General features: G+C 40.3%; 2 protein-coding genes across 2 annotated transcripts; one reads left to right on the forward strand and one right to left on the reverse strand.

Annotated features, from left to right (window-relative positions):
• Window positions 1-3895: 3895 nt before the first annotated feature.
• LOC117555541 lies at window positions 3896-5360 on the reverse strand. Its single transcript, XM_034230432.1, has 3 exons — window positions 5076-5360; window positions 4667-4831; window positions 3896-4294 (listed from the first exon to the last, which is right to left on the reverse strand). Exons 1-3 carry the CDS (start codon window positions 5341-5343, stop codon window positions 4029-4031), a joined length of 699 nt encoding a protein of 232 aa, XP_034086323.1. The 5' UTR covers window positions 5344-5360; the 3' UTR covers window positions 3896-4028.
• Window positions 5361-8699: 3339 nt separating this feature from the next.
• Window positions 8700-14639, forward strand: LOC117555542 (leukotriene B4 receptor 1-like). Its single transcript, XM_034230433.1, has 5 exons — window positions 8700-8853; window positions 11491-12051; window positions 13116-13316; window positions 13453-13493; window positions 13750-14639. The coding sequence occupies exons 2-5, from the start codon at window positions 11500-11502 to the stop codon at window positions 14039-14041; spliced, it is 1086 nt and encodes a 361-aa protein (XP_034086324.1). The 5' UTR covers window positions 8700-8853; window positions 11491-11499; the 3' UTR covers window positions 14042-14639.
• The last annotated feature ends 762 nt before the right edge of the window (window positions 14640-15401 follow it).

The raw sequence follows: 15401 nt of genomic DNA on the forward strand, positions 1-15401 counted from the left end.
CTGCTCTGAAGACCTTCACCCTGAGGCCTTCTCTCTAGACCTTCACCCTGAGTCCTGCTCTCAAGACCTTCACCCTGAGGCCTTCTCTCTAGACCTTCACCCTGATGCCTTCTCTCAAGACCTTCACCCTGAGTCCTGCTCTCAAGACCTTCACCCTGAGGCCTTCTCTCTAGACCTTCACCCTGATGCCTTCTCTCAAGACCTTCACCCTGAGTCCTGCTCTCAAGACCTTCACCCTGAGGCCTTCTCTCAAGACCTACACCCTGAGGCCTTCTTTTAAGACCTTCACCCTGAGGCCTTCTCTCTAGACCTTCACCCTGATGCCTTCTCTCAAGACCTTCACCCTGAGTCCTGCTCTCAAGACCTTCACCCTGAGGCCTTCTCTCTAGACCTTCACCCTGATGCCTTCTCTCAAGACCTTCACCCTGAGGCCTTCTCTCTAGACCTTCACCCTGATGCCTTCTCTCAAGACCTTCACCCTGAGGCCTTCTCTCTAGACCTTCACCCTGATGCCTTCTCTCAAGACCTTCACCCTGAGGCCTTCTCTCTAGATCTTCACCCTGATGCCTTCTCTCAAGACCTTCACCCTGAGTCCTGCTCTCAAGGCCTTCACCCTGAGGCCTGCTCTGTGGAGGAACATGCTGGCGGAGGCAGAGTTGGGTGTAACACATTACTGTAATAATATTACTTTTGTCGGTAACGGAGTAGTGTAACGCGTTACTTTTATAATTCAGTAATCACACTACAGTTACTAACATTGCCCCGACACGCGTTACTTTGTTACTTTTATAAAATCAGTCATAATCACACTGACAGAAAAGAGGGGTTTCCCTCCAAAAGCTGTTATCCACTGCTGTAAACACCACGTCAAACCTCAACAAACACCTGCAAAGAACACATGCTAAGGTGAAGCTAATAGCTAAAGACCCCCGAACCCAGAGTGAGGATGTTGTGAGTGCGCCGCCGCCGACTCCGAAGCAGCAAAAATTTGAATTTGGAGGACCGGTAACCAAAGCAGAGATGGACAGGCTTGTAGCATCCTTCATAGTAGTGGAAATGTTGCCCATTTGCACCATCGTTCAGAGATAGACTGCGCAAAATACAGATAGCAGGAGACAGAGGACAGCCATGGTCAGATAGGAAAACATTCAGGAGCTATCTGGATCAGTCTTATGCGACAATGGAAACTGAACTAAAGAGAACATTTGAAACTTTAGCAGTCTGCGTGATCTGCCTGTAGGGAGGGGCGGGCCGGCCCTACGAGTAAAGTAACGAGTAAAGTGACGAGTTACTTTATGTAGAGAGTAACGAAGTAGTGTAATGTATTACTTTTTAAAAAAGTAATATGTAATATATTACTTTTTTTTAGTAACGACCCCATCTCTGGGCGGAGCTGAGGGGAGAACTAATCCTTCTACTTAACTAATACTACAATGGCTACATAAATGCTTTCCCATACTTTTTCCTGTAAACAAATACAAAATGAAACCCCTGTAACAGTCCTCTCCCTGTTTTAGAGTTACCATTTATCTCCCAATCCCATTGAGAAGTTCTTGTTTGTGAAATGCAAACTTGCAGAGAGATTCGTAACAACTACAAATAGTCAAAAATCATATATACGTTTTGGGGCATTTTGCATCTGCCCAGGGCTCCATTGTCTGCACATTTGCAAAAACAGTAGTACTGATTGTGGTTATAGTTGTGGAGGTAATTCTGTTTGATTTGATTGTTACAAAACCATTTCAGTTTCAGAAAAGAAGGCTGAGATCGAGGTAAAACAAGAGCCTGAATCCTGTATGACTAATAAGTCTTTCCATCTTCACACTCCTGTTTAGCTTGTCCCGACATGTCAAAATGTAGTTTTAATTGTTGTAATTTGGCGCCAACCCTTCCAGTCTTGCAGGTAATAATCATTCTTTCTTTCTTCCTTCTATAATTAACTGGTTTAAAGTCAAAAGGCGGTCAAGGAGAGCGTCCAGCTGAAAGAGAGGGAGATGCAGAAGCTGAACCAAGCTGAGGAAAATGTGGAGGTTTGAAATGTAGTAATGGTGAAATACTGAGGATAATTTGAACAGGAATAACAAGTATCCTCTGGCTATGTTTTTAAAATCAATACAGTCAGTATTATTACTAGGGCTGTGCATCTTCACTGGTCTCACGATTCGATTCGATTACGATTATCCTGTCAACGATTCGATTCAATTCGATATCCCGATGCATCACGATTCATACCAATGTGTTGCATCCTCAATTTTCTATATTACTGCACATGGCTTATTTTTCATCAATGCATACATGCAGTAAATACATATGAACTCTCTTTTTATTATTTAGAAAGTGCTTCAGAAATCAATAACATAAATGTCTTGACATTAATTTATAAACCAAAATAAATGAATTGTATAGGTCTAGCCTCCCTATATCTGTGTGTGTTCCATCCTCAAAAACAAAAAACTGCAGTGGCGTCATCTTCAATGCGACACAACTCACAAAACACACACAACAATGGAGGATGTGGAAGCGATCGTTTACTATCACAGCAAGAAGGAAAGTGATCACAGCAAGAAGGAAAGTGATCACAGCAAGAAGGAGCTAGCCAGTCGTGGCAACTACTTTCCACCTTGCACCAGGGACATTGGTGGGGTGAATGCTGGCTATTACATCCTGGGAGACAATGCCTATCCCTTGCAAAGCTGGCTCTTAAAACCCTTCCCAGACACTGGACGGCTGACAGCAGAACATGTGGTATACAACAAGAACATTTGCAGCACACGGGTAGTGGTTGAAAACGCATTTGGTAGACTGAAGGGAAGGTGGCGTTGCCTCATGAAAATAAATGACTGATGTGAAACTTGTGAAATCCATGGTGCTGACATGCTGTGCTCTGCACAACCTCTGCGTGAGTCATGGAGAGGACTATGATGATGGGTGGAATGCACCAGCAGCAGCAGAGCCTGGGGTAGCAGTGGCTCATGGGGCAGAGGAGGAGGGCACTGACATCAGAGAGGGTTTGATGCGCTACCTGAATACCTAAATATGCATTGTATTGAACATAAATAAATCTTTTTTTTTTTCATATACATGTGTTTGTCAAATATTTTAAACAAATATTATCTGAATTGAATATTTAGTAAATATTTGAAATTCAAGCACCAGTAAGTACTGCCCCATAATAAGAACATTTGAGGAAATATCAGATCATAAAAAGAAAATCTTTCTAATAAATTAAGCGAATATCAAAGCTAACTATAAACATAAATACTAAAGTGTAAAACACAGCAAAACTATATTCATAAATGCAAGCGTAAAATAGTGTGGACAAGTGTAAACATGGATGGAGGCTAAAGTATCCACAACATAAAATAATATATTAAAATATAACCTCAATCTTTCTTCTAGACATGTTAAAAGCTTGCTTGAATGGGTTATAGGTTTATTTTGTTCTCTCGTCTTTGAAATATATAAGGAATGTGTTTGAGTCTAGTAGAACGAGGGATTACAATTGAGCAATTTCTACATGTATTATGTATTTATCATGTATTCTTAATACTATTACAAAATAAACATGTAATAATGTTTTAGAGGAGGACCTCAAGCTAGCAAACTCAATTTCTTGCTTTAAATCTCTTAAAACTAACTTATCTTATGGGCTTGTTCCTAACTGATGGTGTTTGTTATTGCTTTATAAATTCATGTATGTTTATATCTTCTCTAAATCAAGATTATGTGAATCTGATTTTTTTCTGTTGGGTGCAATTCATTATCAACAAGAGATAAGATAAGTCAAATAAGTACTTTATTGATGGCAGTATAAAAATACAAAAAAAAGGGTGTATCAAAAAGGCATGCCATTAAACAATATCAATTAAAAATTAAAAACTGTATTGCAGCCAGCTTAAACATACATGGCATTGTAAAAATAAAAATAAAATGAACATTTTAAAGAACATAAATAAACAAGAAAGTACAAATTTAAAAATTAACTAGAAAAAAAATATATAATATGTACAATAACTATTAAGGTTATTTTAAGTTGGACGAGGAGGAGACGGGCCACGTCGGCTGCCCAGTCCCCCTAGCACCTCGCCAAGAGTGCGCAGGAAGGCTAGGTTGAAGGTCTCTGTTTGAGCGGCCTCCTCCCTTCTCAAGACGGCCTCCTCCCTTCTCAAGGCCGCATCCAACTCCCATCTCCGCTTAGCAGACGCTTTGTCCAAGTGCCGTTCCTGCTGGGCCATGTGCTGTTCATGGTGCCGTTCCTGCTGGGCCCGATCCTCTCCTCCTCGTTTCCTCTTGCCTGGGTGACAATAAGATAATAATTAGCAATAAGGAAAAAACACTGGACAGGTACAGGACACACAAGGATATAAGAATAACATGTATAAACAGAACAACAGTAAGGTGAACTAAAGAAAGTTCTGGCCCTAGATGTTTACAATGATTGTGAAAGTGAATTACATTATGTCCAGCCTGTTGATAATGAATATAAATATATCTATATGATTGGATGTCACACACAACTGTACTAGCTGCTTACTAGCTAAGACTTTACTTGTAACAGAGCATTTCCACACAGTGGTATAGCTTATTTTAATTACTGACGATGGATGATCCAAGGTTTAAAAAAACAAAACACAATTCCAGTCGTTTTGCCATTTCTATTTCGTACCTAGAACCACACGCTGCGGTGTCGTGATGGCACTCGGTGTTGGTGGTTGAGTCGGGTTAGGGTCTTCGGCTGGGGTCCGTTCTGGATTCAATGACGATGTGGAGGGAACACTGCCATCACCCGTTGTTCGGGAATGTTCCTCCTCACAAATCCCAATGTAATCATCTAGAACAGCCAAATGACTTGTTAATTCCACAAACTACTGCAGCACAATACTAAATAGCAACAACAACTATAGAAAAGAAAAACTGAACGTAAACAATGGCACATATGGTGTTAGCAAACAATAGCTCTAGCTAAGGCTATCTGCCTTAGCTAGCTATGTAGCTCTTCGGGGCTCCATAAAAGCATGGGTTGTCGAACATTAATGTAAGGATAAAATAGACTTCTTTGTTAGAAGTGAGCGTACCTTGCAGGGACTCCAGTAAAGCCCTCCTGTTGTTGTTGTCCTTTATTATGCGATATTCACTCTTCATCTTTTTCAGTTTTTCCCTACACTGCAGGAAAGTCCTCGAAAATCCGCGTTCGGACATCTGTGCAGAGACATCCTGGAACACTTTTACATTTCGCGTTGTTCCGTCGAGCTCCTGCTGGATTGTATCATCCCCAATGAGATGAAGGAACGTCGTCACCTCCTCGGTCGACCACGGTGTGCTTTTCTTATTAGACGTAGCCATTTTTGTAGCTCCTCCGTTTACAAAATGCTGTTTATAAAAATGCTGCAAGCTTGCTTCTAAATATATATGCGACGCTAGGGATGAACTCGCGCGCGATCTTGTGACGATTCTCTCTGACCAATCAGCAGTCGAGAGTGTTGACGTCACTAGTTCAGCCCTGGCCCTGGTCTGATAGAACCACGATTTTATGGGGCCGGAAAAGAGGGAAAAAGTACCCGCTAGCCGGTGCTAGGCTATATGGAAAGGCCACCAAAAACTGGCCTGGCCGCTTGAGGACGGTTAAGGACGCTTAAACGGGGCTACCCGCTGCAGTGGAAATGCGCCATAATACTACAATGGCTACATAAATGCTTTCCCATACTTTTTCCTGTAAACAAATACAAAATGAAACCCCTGTAACAGTCCTCTCCCTGTTTTAGGGTTACCATTTATCTCCCAATCCCATTGAGAAGTTCTTGTTTGTGAAATGCAAACTTGCAGAGAGATTCGTAACAACTACAAATAGTCAAAAAATATATATACGTTTTGGGGCATTTTGCATCTGCCCATGGCTCCATTGTCTGCACATTTGCAAAAACAGTAGTACTGATTGTGGTTATAGTTGTGGAGGTAATTCTGTTTGATTTGATTGTTACAAAACCATTTCAGTTTCAGAAAAGAAGGCTGAGATCGAGGTAAAACAAGAGCCTGAATCCTGTATGACTAATAAGTCTTTCCATCTTCACACTCCTGTTTAGCTTGTCCTGATATGTCAAAATGTAGTTTTAATTGTTGTAATTTGGCGCCAACCCTTCCAGTCTTGCAGGTAATAATCATTCTTTCTTTCTTCCTTCTATAATTAACTGGTTTAAAGTCAAAAGGCGGTCAAGGAGAGCGTCCAGCTGAAAGAGAGGGAGATGCAGAAGCTGAACCAAGCTGAGGAAAATGTGAAGGTTTGAAATGTAGTAATGGTGAAATACTGAGGATAATTTGAACAGGAATAACAAGTAGGGTTGCCAACTTCCAGAAATGGAAAAACGGGACACATGTATGTGTCCCCGGCGTGCGCGCGTGTACGCGCGCGAAGATTTTCGGGTTTCTGGCGGATTTAGTTACTTTTTTTTGTTACTTTATTTCGGTTTTAGGGTTAGGTTAGGGTTATGTTACTTAATTATTTTTTTAATTATGCTGTTTCAGGTCGTTTTCTCCACCGTGACTTATTGAAAACTCCCTCCGACACAAGGTGCAGAAGACCCGAGACAGATCTCCACTCACGGGCTTTACCCAACTGTATTTTTCTTCCCACTGTGTGTTGTAAGACACAAGTCTTTTCTTTTTAGAAGGGCCAGGGCCCAGAACCACATCCTCTCTCTCTTCTCCTCTTTCATTATCACCTCCACCGGCAGCGCTCATTTTCCCGCACAACTGAACAGGCTGACATGCCACACACAAACAATGATGCCGCGCTCGCGAAAATCTCACACACACAAACACACACACACACACACACACACACACACACACACACACACACACACACACACACACACACACACACACACACACACACACACACACACACACACACACACACACACACACACACACACGCGTGCGAGCATTGTGCCTGCCCTGTCAACTGAGCGGTCCTAGCGCCCTTCGCATACAGCACACAAACACACAGGCACGCAGCCAGACACACTGCATTGCGTGCAAACAGAAACATATTTTTTCTTTTTCCCTTTACCGGGAATCCGGGACAAACAAACAATGTCCCGTACGGGACACGCCCCTTTTGGCTCAAATACGGGACGTCCCGGCTAATACGGGACGTCCCGGCTAATACGGGACGGTTGGCAACCCTAATAACAAGTATCCTCTGGCTATGTTTTTTAAATCAATACAGTCAGTATTATTTATTACCCAATAAATGAGCACTCAATGTCATGTTCATTTGGCTCTTAGTAACCAAAATGTACTTTCATCTGAAAAGAGGACTTTGGACCAATGAGCAATAGTTTATTTTTCTCCTTAGCCCAGGTAAGACACTTCTGACATTGTGTCTGGTTCAGGAGTGGCTTGACACGAGGAATGCAACAGTTGTAGCCCATGTCCTGGATACGTCTGTGCGTGGTGGCTCTTGATGCGCTGACTCCAGCCTCAGTCCACTCCTTGTGAAGCACCCCCACATGTTTTAATGGCCTTTGCTTGACAATCCTCTCAAGGCTGCGGTTATCCCTATTGCTTGTGCACCTTTTCCTACCACTCATCTTTCTATGAATATGCTTGGATACAGCACTCTGTGAACAGCCAGCTTCTTTAGCAATGACCTTTTGAGGCTTACCCTCCTTGTGGATGGTGTCAATGACTGTCTTCTGGACAACTGTCAAGTCAGCAGTCTTCCCCATGATTGTGAAGCCTACTGAACCAGATTGAGAGACCATTTAAAGGCTCAGGAAACCTTCGCAGGTGTTTTTAGTTTATTAGCTGATTAGAGTGTGACACCGTGAGTCTACAATATTGAACTTTTTCACAATATTCAAATTTTTTGAGATACTGATTTTGGGGTTTTCACTAGCTGTAAACCATAATCATCAATATTAAAACCAATAAAGGCATGACATATTTCACTTTGTGTGTAATGAATCCATATCATATATGAGTTTCACTTTTTGAATTGAATTAATGAAATAAATTAACTTTTCCACGATATTCTAATTTATTGAAATGCACCTAAAACAGCTTGAGCTAAATGTATTGCTGATGTTATACAGCCTTGTTTGTCCTTTCAATATTTAAGATGTTGCTTTTCAAAAATTGCTTTTCCCTACGAGATCTATCACGATTTATCTTATATTATCTTATTTAATCTTATTACACAGCTTAATTTAATACTCAATTCTGATTGGTCAGTTTGGACATTTCAGAGGTTAACAGACCGGTTGCTAAGGAGAACAGACCGATGCTAAGGAGGATCAAGAGACCATGTGCAGGTCATTTCTATCCCCAAAAAAGATGTCTGGTCGACATCAACTGGACAACATGTCACTAGTTTATGAGTAAAAAGCAAGTAAAAGTATCAAAAATAGTACAATACTGGTAAATGCATACCTCTGGGTTTCCACATACTTTTGTAGGGTTGGTTTGCTACCACTTTGACACAATGTGGGTGCAATTCTAGTTTGTGTGTGCTCAAAGCGGTGCTCTGCATGGCTAGATAGATACCATTAGGGAGAAAAAGACTAACCCTTTAACTCGACACACACGGATGAAATTCCTCCGTGCCTGGGCAGAGGCAGGCCAGGTAATGGGGACACACCTTCCCCTAACACAGCACTACATGTTACAGCAAGCATGACAAATCAATCACAGAGAGAGAAACACAGAGTAAGAGAGTGGGTGGGGGGAAAACGCGGGGAGGAAAGGGTAAAAAGAAAAGGGAGAAAACATTTACATTAGCAAAATATTCAGACTTCTTTTGGAGCTCCGTGTCTTCTTTCTTCACCTGGCAATTACTGTGGATAACTTGAGGTGAGTCTGTTTAAATGTCCTGCTCATTCCTGTTTTGGTTTCTGTCACCAACGACAGTGTGGTCACAACTGCCAACAAATCACGGCAATCAACTGTGTCACTGCAAATGTTGGCGGAGAAACTAGAACATTTTCGTAAGGTTTACTCGCATTCTGTTTTGCTTTAAATTGCTGTATATTTTTGAAGTTATAAAAGGTGTTTTTCATAGTCTTTGCCATTATTGCCAGTTTCGCCTGAAGGCTGAGATTTCTTCAAATTGGAACGACATGGCAATTTGTGTAACTAAACCTGTATGTAGTGTTGTACAATTGTGTTTTTTTGTAAGCAGAACAGGTGCGTTTAAGTAGGTATTTGCGTGAGTCACACAATGCACACAAACACACCTTTTGAGTCCGATTTTATAGTCTGTGATTTGGTCACTAAGGGGAGCTCTGTTTGTACGAATGACAATAAAAAGTAAAGAATTGGGGAAGAAGCAAACTTTTATTGTTTGTATTGTAAGAAAACCAAAGGCCGAGATGATTCAGTATGACAGTGTCACCAACTTGATGGTGTCGTGTGTCATTTTTAGGGCTATTGCACAATATTACGCAGTTTCACTCCTGGTGCTTTGATGCCACTGTCAATGTGGTTTGACCGGCTTTCTGTAAACACTGCCATGTGGTTTATCTTTGTCTCTCTTATCCTTTGAAAGTTGGGGGGAATTCTTCCATTAAACAATATTTATTTAATGCGGTAGAAAATAACATTTCAATTGAACACTGTCACATCATGAGCGTTACAACTATACATTATTTTAAAGAAAAATAATCTTGAATGATTCACTGTTGACAATGTCAATATGTTTCTAAGTTTAAAAAAGCTATATAGTCTCTAGCTACAACGATTATTATCATGAATGCGATATTGCTTTGAATTATTTTAACACTTGGACATTTCCTAATTTATTAGTGAATTAATCTTATTGCATTTTATTTCGCACTCTTTTTAAATGTGGTCAATTAATGAATTGACAAGAATCTCACTTAAAATAGACTGTTTTTCATTTGAATACCAACCGAACAGACAAATAAAACCCCAAAGAGAGCTAAGGGCCAAATTGTTAAAATAAAATAAATAAATAAACTTTTACAGCAAGGCGACAGTCCTCAAGGTCCTGCCCTCTTACATATGATAGAAATGTAGGCTATAGGAGCAGTTTTTGAAAGTAAATGTCTCTAAAACTAAACAAATGTCTGGTTGTCAAGATTAAATATATAAAAAATATTGAAAGGTTTGCTTTGAAGATGAGGGTGTGATTATTTTATTACACACTGCATAGTTTGAGTGTGCGCCTAAAGGGTGTGCTCCTAAAATAATACTCAAGATATGTTGAACAAGTGATGACATGTCACTTTTGAAAATGTTTTCCAGTAACATGAAACAGGTAAAGTACAAATTGTTGCACGGCAGCAGCCTACATGATCAATACAGAGCGTCTGTTGTACGAACTGTTTAAATATCTCCTGGTATTTACTGCTGAGAGCTAACTCACATTTCTGCACTATGCAAATTGGCTTCCATAAAAAATATATATATTCAAAAGTGCTGCAAGAATTAAGTCTCTTAATAAGGCGGTTGAATGTATTTTATTATTATAAACACTTTCTATAAAACAACAACTACAGTGACATCCAGTTAGTCCTGTTAGACTGTTGCGCCCGTCCCCTAGCCTAAACGTCATTCTAATAAAGTTCTATCTTTTTAAAACATCTCCCTGTAGGCTACAAAATGTTCATTAGTTGGGGGCTATTTTCTGCTTTGGTTGAATATATGTTTTCTGTTGTAGTCTATTAAACACGTCCTGCCACTCTATTGAGTGGCAGGACGTGTTTATGGGATTATCTCTAAACGATCTAGGTAACAGGTAACATTTCATCCAGTGCAACAGTGCAAGTCATTGATGTGTTTTTATTAGTCTTTAACAACAAAAACGAAGCTCATTGGATCAAAAGAATAAGTTATATCAGGCCTTGGATACAAACAAAGTGCATGTTAGTAGCATCAATTAAGTGTTGATTTTAGTGTTTTCATGGGACTTGTTTTCATGGGATGTTATTCCAGTTTAAATTGTTCTAATTGTTATGTATGTATGAATTATTACTCCAATACGGAAACCGACACAGTGACTGTTGCTCTTTACTCATGTCTGGTCTCGTTGTTCAGGAATTAAGATTCACAGTTAAAACCTGTTAGACTCCTACGCTTTCCTGCAGAAATAACTACTCATACACTGTATTGTCAAACTGACGTCTTATTAAACATCGGGAAGGGTTCAGAGGTGAGGCTCTTAAAAAGTCCGTTAATTTGAGTAATGAAATGTATTAAAGTCACTTTGGCATTTCTTCTGCTTGTTTTTCGGTACAAAATGCATTCATATTATAGTCACTTGTTTAAGAAATGGCCCTAGAAACATTGTCTTATATTGATTCAATGTAATGACTGCTTTCATTTGCTTTGTCAGGGTGTTTGCTAAAAGTGATATGACCCTAACTCAGTAAAAGGTTCTATCCAATAATGTTATATATCATTTTCACTTTAAATGAATTACTAAATGTTAAACATTAAAAGCATTTACCATAATTCTCTCTTTGGCAGATCACAAAAATGGCCCAGAGTACCATTCCTCCCATCCTTAACATCACCACACCTTCCTCACCCATCGTGGATACCGGCGTTGGCACCACGGTGGGCGCCCTAATCCTGAGCCTAGTCTTTCTCTTGGGCTTCCCTGGAAACCTCTTCATAATCTGGAGCGTGCTGGCACGTGCCCGAAAGCACTCCGTCACCACCCTCCTCATCCTCAACCTAGCTATCGCCGACGGCTCTCTGATGGCCCTCACTCCATTCTTCGTCATCTACCTAATTATGAAGACTTGGGTGTTTGGGAATGTGATGTGTAAGCTCCTCTTCTACCTGTGTCTGGTCAACATGTACGCATCTATCCAGCTCATCATGCTAATGAGCATCTACAGGCTGGTGGCAGTGCTGTGGCCGCGACACGTCACTCTGATCACCGGCCGGAAGACTGTAATATGGGTGCTGGCCGTGGTGTGGGTGCTGGTGATGTTGGCATCTGTTCCTGCAATAATCTTCAGAAAAGTGAGGATTCAGAATAACTCCTCCGTGTGCGAACCAGTTCATGAGGACAACAACGATGTGAGTGAATTTTCCCACTATCCATAATAAGAACAATCTCTCTACCAAGGCTGCGTAATCCTCTAAATCTTTTAGTTGAATAAGAATACAAGTTATAGGTGTAGTACTTGAAAATGAGTCAACTGAGTAAGTGTCATTACCACTAAATCTCTATAAACTCATCTGTGGGCATAAGGGCCAGTCGGACGCCTTCTGGTTTGTGTTTATACGAACGGCCTTATTGACAAATCACCTATGAGCCGGCTTTGGTTGCTAGCAGTTAAAAAAGGTTATGTGGAAAGCAAAAGTGAGTAATGAGATGGATTGCATTGGTTGTAATGCAGCTTTTGACTGACAACGTTTTGGCTTTTTATTTTATTTAATGTGTTTTTTAAATTGGCAATGCTCTACATTCTACTTTGTTGATGTCCTCGCTCAACTCCAACTCCATCCTTGCGTCTAAAGTTGCTAATCAGACACATATAAGGCAAGAGCCAAGGGATGATTAGCATAGCTTAGCATAAAGACTGGAAGAAGCTGGAAACCTTTAGCATGTGTCTGACTCAAACAGGCTATTATTAGTGGTAGTATTATTTGATGATTAAGCTTTAGAGCGTTTCTTTCATTACATTTTTATTTACTTTTGACAGAAACAGGAACACTATTTCCCTCTGGTCTCTATGCTAGGCTAAGCTAAGAGCTAATAACACTTGTAGGTATTTATTAATTAGTGTTTTCTTCCAAAATAAACCAAATAACTAATTAAGGGGTCATCCAACAAGTTATGTACTTAGCTGCCATATGTAATATACTGATAATTTTTTGTCCAATGATTGCAACAGAGAAAAGCATTCAGCAGCAACAAAACGGATTTGCTAATTTCCCTGATCTTTCTCTTTGAGTACTTATAAACTTCCTAAATCAGTTAATCTCATGTCTTTTAACAGAGATGTGAACTTGTCAACATTTATCAAAGTCCATCCCATTGGCATCTGTGGTTTCTGAAACGCCTACCTCTTGCTGCATTTCATGTGATCTTACGTAATGTTAGAGTATTACATTATTTCTTCTCATCCTACGCACAGGTGGCCCTCCAGTACATGCTGGAGCTCGTGTTGGGGTTTCTAATTCCCTACACGGTCATTGTAGTCAGCTACATCTGCATCTTGCGGCGGCTCCGACAAACCAAGTTTCGCCGTCGCATTCGTAGCGAGAAGCTCATCCTTGCCATCGTGTTGACATTCTGCCTCTTTTGGTTGCCTTACCACCTCGTCAATATGGTTCAAGTATGTCAAACATCCTCTTTAATGAGTAACACATTCTTCCAAGCATTGTATAGAGTCTAAAGAGATTATTTGAAATGCATCATGTGTCCAGAGAGTTTTCACTGCTACTAACAAAGCCATTTTTTGTTGTCTTCAGGTAACATGGGCGTTGTGTCCAAAGGGTAAAGTGAAAGAGACGTAAGTGATGACACAACAACTTGCCTGCATCTTATTTATTATAGCTAATATTATTCCCTGGGTCTCTATTTGCTAAGATAAGAGCTAAGCATCACATAGTATTCAGATACCGGGAAATACAAAAATAAAAAATAAATTATTTCAATTGTAATCCAAACATGTGATGTACTAAGCTGTCATATGTATATCCTAACTTTTCCGCACATTTCAAAAGAAACAAAGTTATTTTTCTTTAATAAAAGGCTCTCTCCTTCAGGCTGAATTCAATATGGCAAAAGAGTCGGGCGGTCACCTCTGCCATCGCCTTCATCAGCAGCTGTGCCAACCCAGTCCTATACTTCTTCGCAGGAAAGTCCTACATCCGACGAGAAGGGCTGGCGTTCATGGCTCGCTTATTTGAGGGCACAGCGCTGGACTCGGCCACCAGAAAGAGCCGACAGAACAGCCAGAACAGCCGCGAAAAAGACAAAGAGGCAGATGCTGTAATGCTTAAGGAAAAAGATCAAGACTCTAGCTCTAATGCCAAACCTGTAAACAATGGTAAGTAGAGGACTCAAGAGGAGCAGGCTTGACGCTGGTGTTGTTTCCCTGGAGCGCAACATTAAACGACGCAAGCCTTTTTGTCTACGTTCGCAAAACTTCGTCAGGGTTCATTGTGCAGCAAAGTTCCTGACACCTCAAGAAAGATCCATCCAAGAGGGAGTCTTCTCCTTTATTCACATTAAAAAAGAAATGTTTAGTGGCATAATGATCCTGGAACAGTTTTGTAACCTGATGCACTAAGTGACATTGTTGTGTTTGAGTTTGAGCCTTAACCACACTATCTGTATATTTTTATTATACAGAATTATACAGAGCCTTGCTCTGTTTTGAACCATTTCATATAGAAGAACTGTGGAGTTTACTGTACATTTTTTATTTTAACATCAAAATTATTTTTTAAATTGTATCATGTTTCATATGTAATACTGTACACCAAAATGTCAAAATGAATGAAAACAGTGACAGCAACTATTTGTTGGCTAAATCATATAATCTGTGTAAAAGTTGATTTAATGTGAGTCAACAGTTACCAATCGAGACATTGCACTGTAAACATTTATTTGGAGACGCGTTTGCGGCCAACTGATAAATGCAAGTAAAGCATTCATTGTCCTTTTAGCTGTTTTGTGTCAACACTTCGGCCGAAACGCTTCTGTTCACCATTTAGCCACTTCCATTGTCCGTCTTCCACTTGGTGCTAAGCAGGTATTGTACAGTCTTTTTATGAACGTTTTTGTACATGAAAACGTCCTTGTTCTGCTTAAATTATGAGAACAGTGAATTTTTGGCATGAATGTCAAAACAATGCGCTGAGCGACACTTAATCACTCAGTAGTGAGTCTCAACTGAAATGTTTTAATTCTCACTCTGAACAAAGAAAAGTACAAAAAATTGAAAATGAAGGGTACCATCTTATAATGCAAATGTGACACATCTCAACTTCGTTAGGTAAAGGGGGTTATGTGGTATGAGGAATATGCTGAGCATCTGCCAAGATTTCTGGTGAAAGAGCAGATAATGGAGATATGCTTCAACACTCATGTACCAACAAGATCCTGACAGCTTCCCGGAATATTCACCCACTCACTAAATCTCCCTCATGACGATCACCTGTGACAATAATTTTCCTGTTTTTCCTCTGAAATTATGAGATCGGTTTTACAAGATTTTCTCTCCATGATATTCACTCTTTTCTGTCATAAGGAGGAACTGGTTTCTGTGCCTGATTGTTCCTGTTCCACACAGATACAGTATAAGGTGTCGACATATCTTCCATAAAGCTGGAGTGCATACCAGTATTATAACGATGAATAGGAGGAACAACAGCTACATTACAACAACATGTTTTTAAGCTGGCTGTGTTTA

This window comes from Gymnodraco acuticeps, unplaced genomic scaffold, assembly GCF_902827175.1.
Source record: "Gymnodraco acuticeps unplaced genomic scaffold, fGymAcu1.1, whole genome shotgun sequence".
Lineage (NCBI taxonomy): Eukaryota > Metazoa > Chordata > Actinopteri > Perciformes > Bathydraconidae > Gymnodraco > Gymnodraco acuticeps.

Coding starts and splice junctions, on each gene's coding strand:
- LOC117555541 (XM_034230432.1), bottom strand. CDS start 5,343: ATGGCTACGTCTAATAAGAAAAGCACACCGTGGTCGACCGAGGAGGTG. Junction 4,832..5,075: donor TTTACTGGAGTCCCTGCAAG/GTACGCTCACTT, acceptor TGGCTGTTCTAG/ATGATTACATTGGGATTTGT. Junction 4,295..4,666: donor ACCGCAGCGTGTGGTTCTAG/GTACGAAATAGA, acceptor ATTGTCACCCAG/GCAAGAGGAAACGAGGAGGA.
- LOC117555542 (XM_034230433.1), top strand. CDS start 11,500: ATGGCCCAGAGTACCATTCCTCCCATCCTTAACATCACCACACCTTCC. Junction 12,052..13,115: donor TTCATGAGGACAACAACGAT/GTGAGTGAATTT, acceptor TCCTACGCACAG/GTGGCCCTCCAGTACATGCT. Junction 13,317..13,452: donor ACCTCGTCAATATGGTTCAA/GTATGTCAAACA, acceptor TGTTGTCTTCAG/GTAACATGGGCGTTGTGTCC.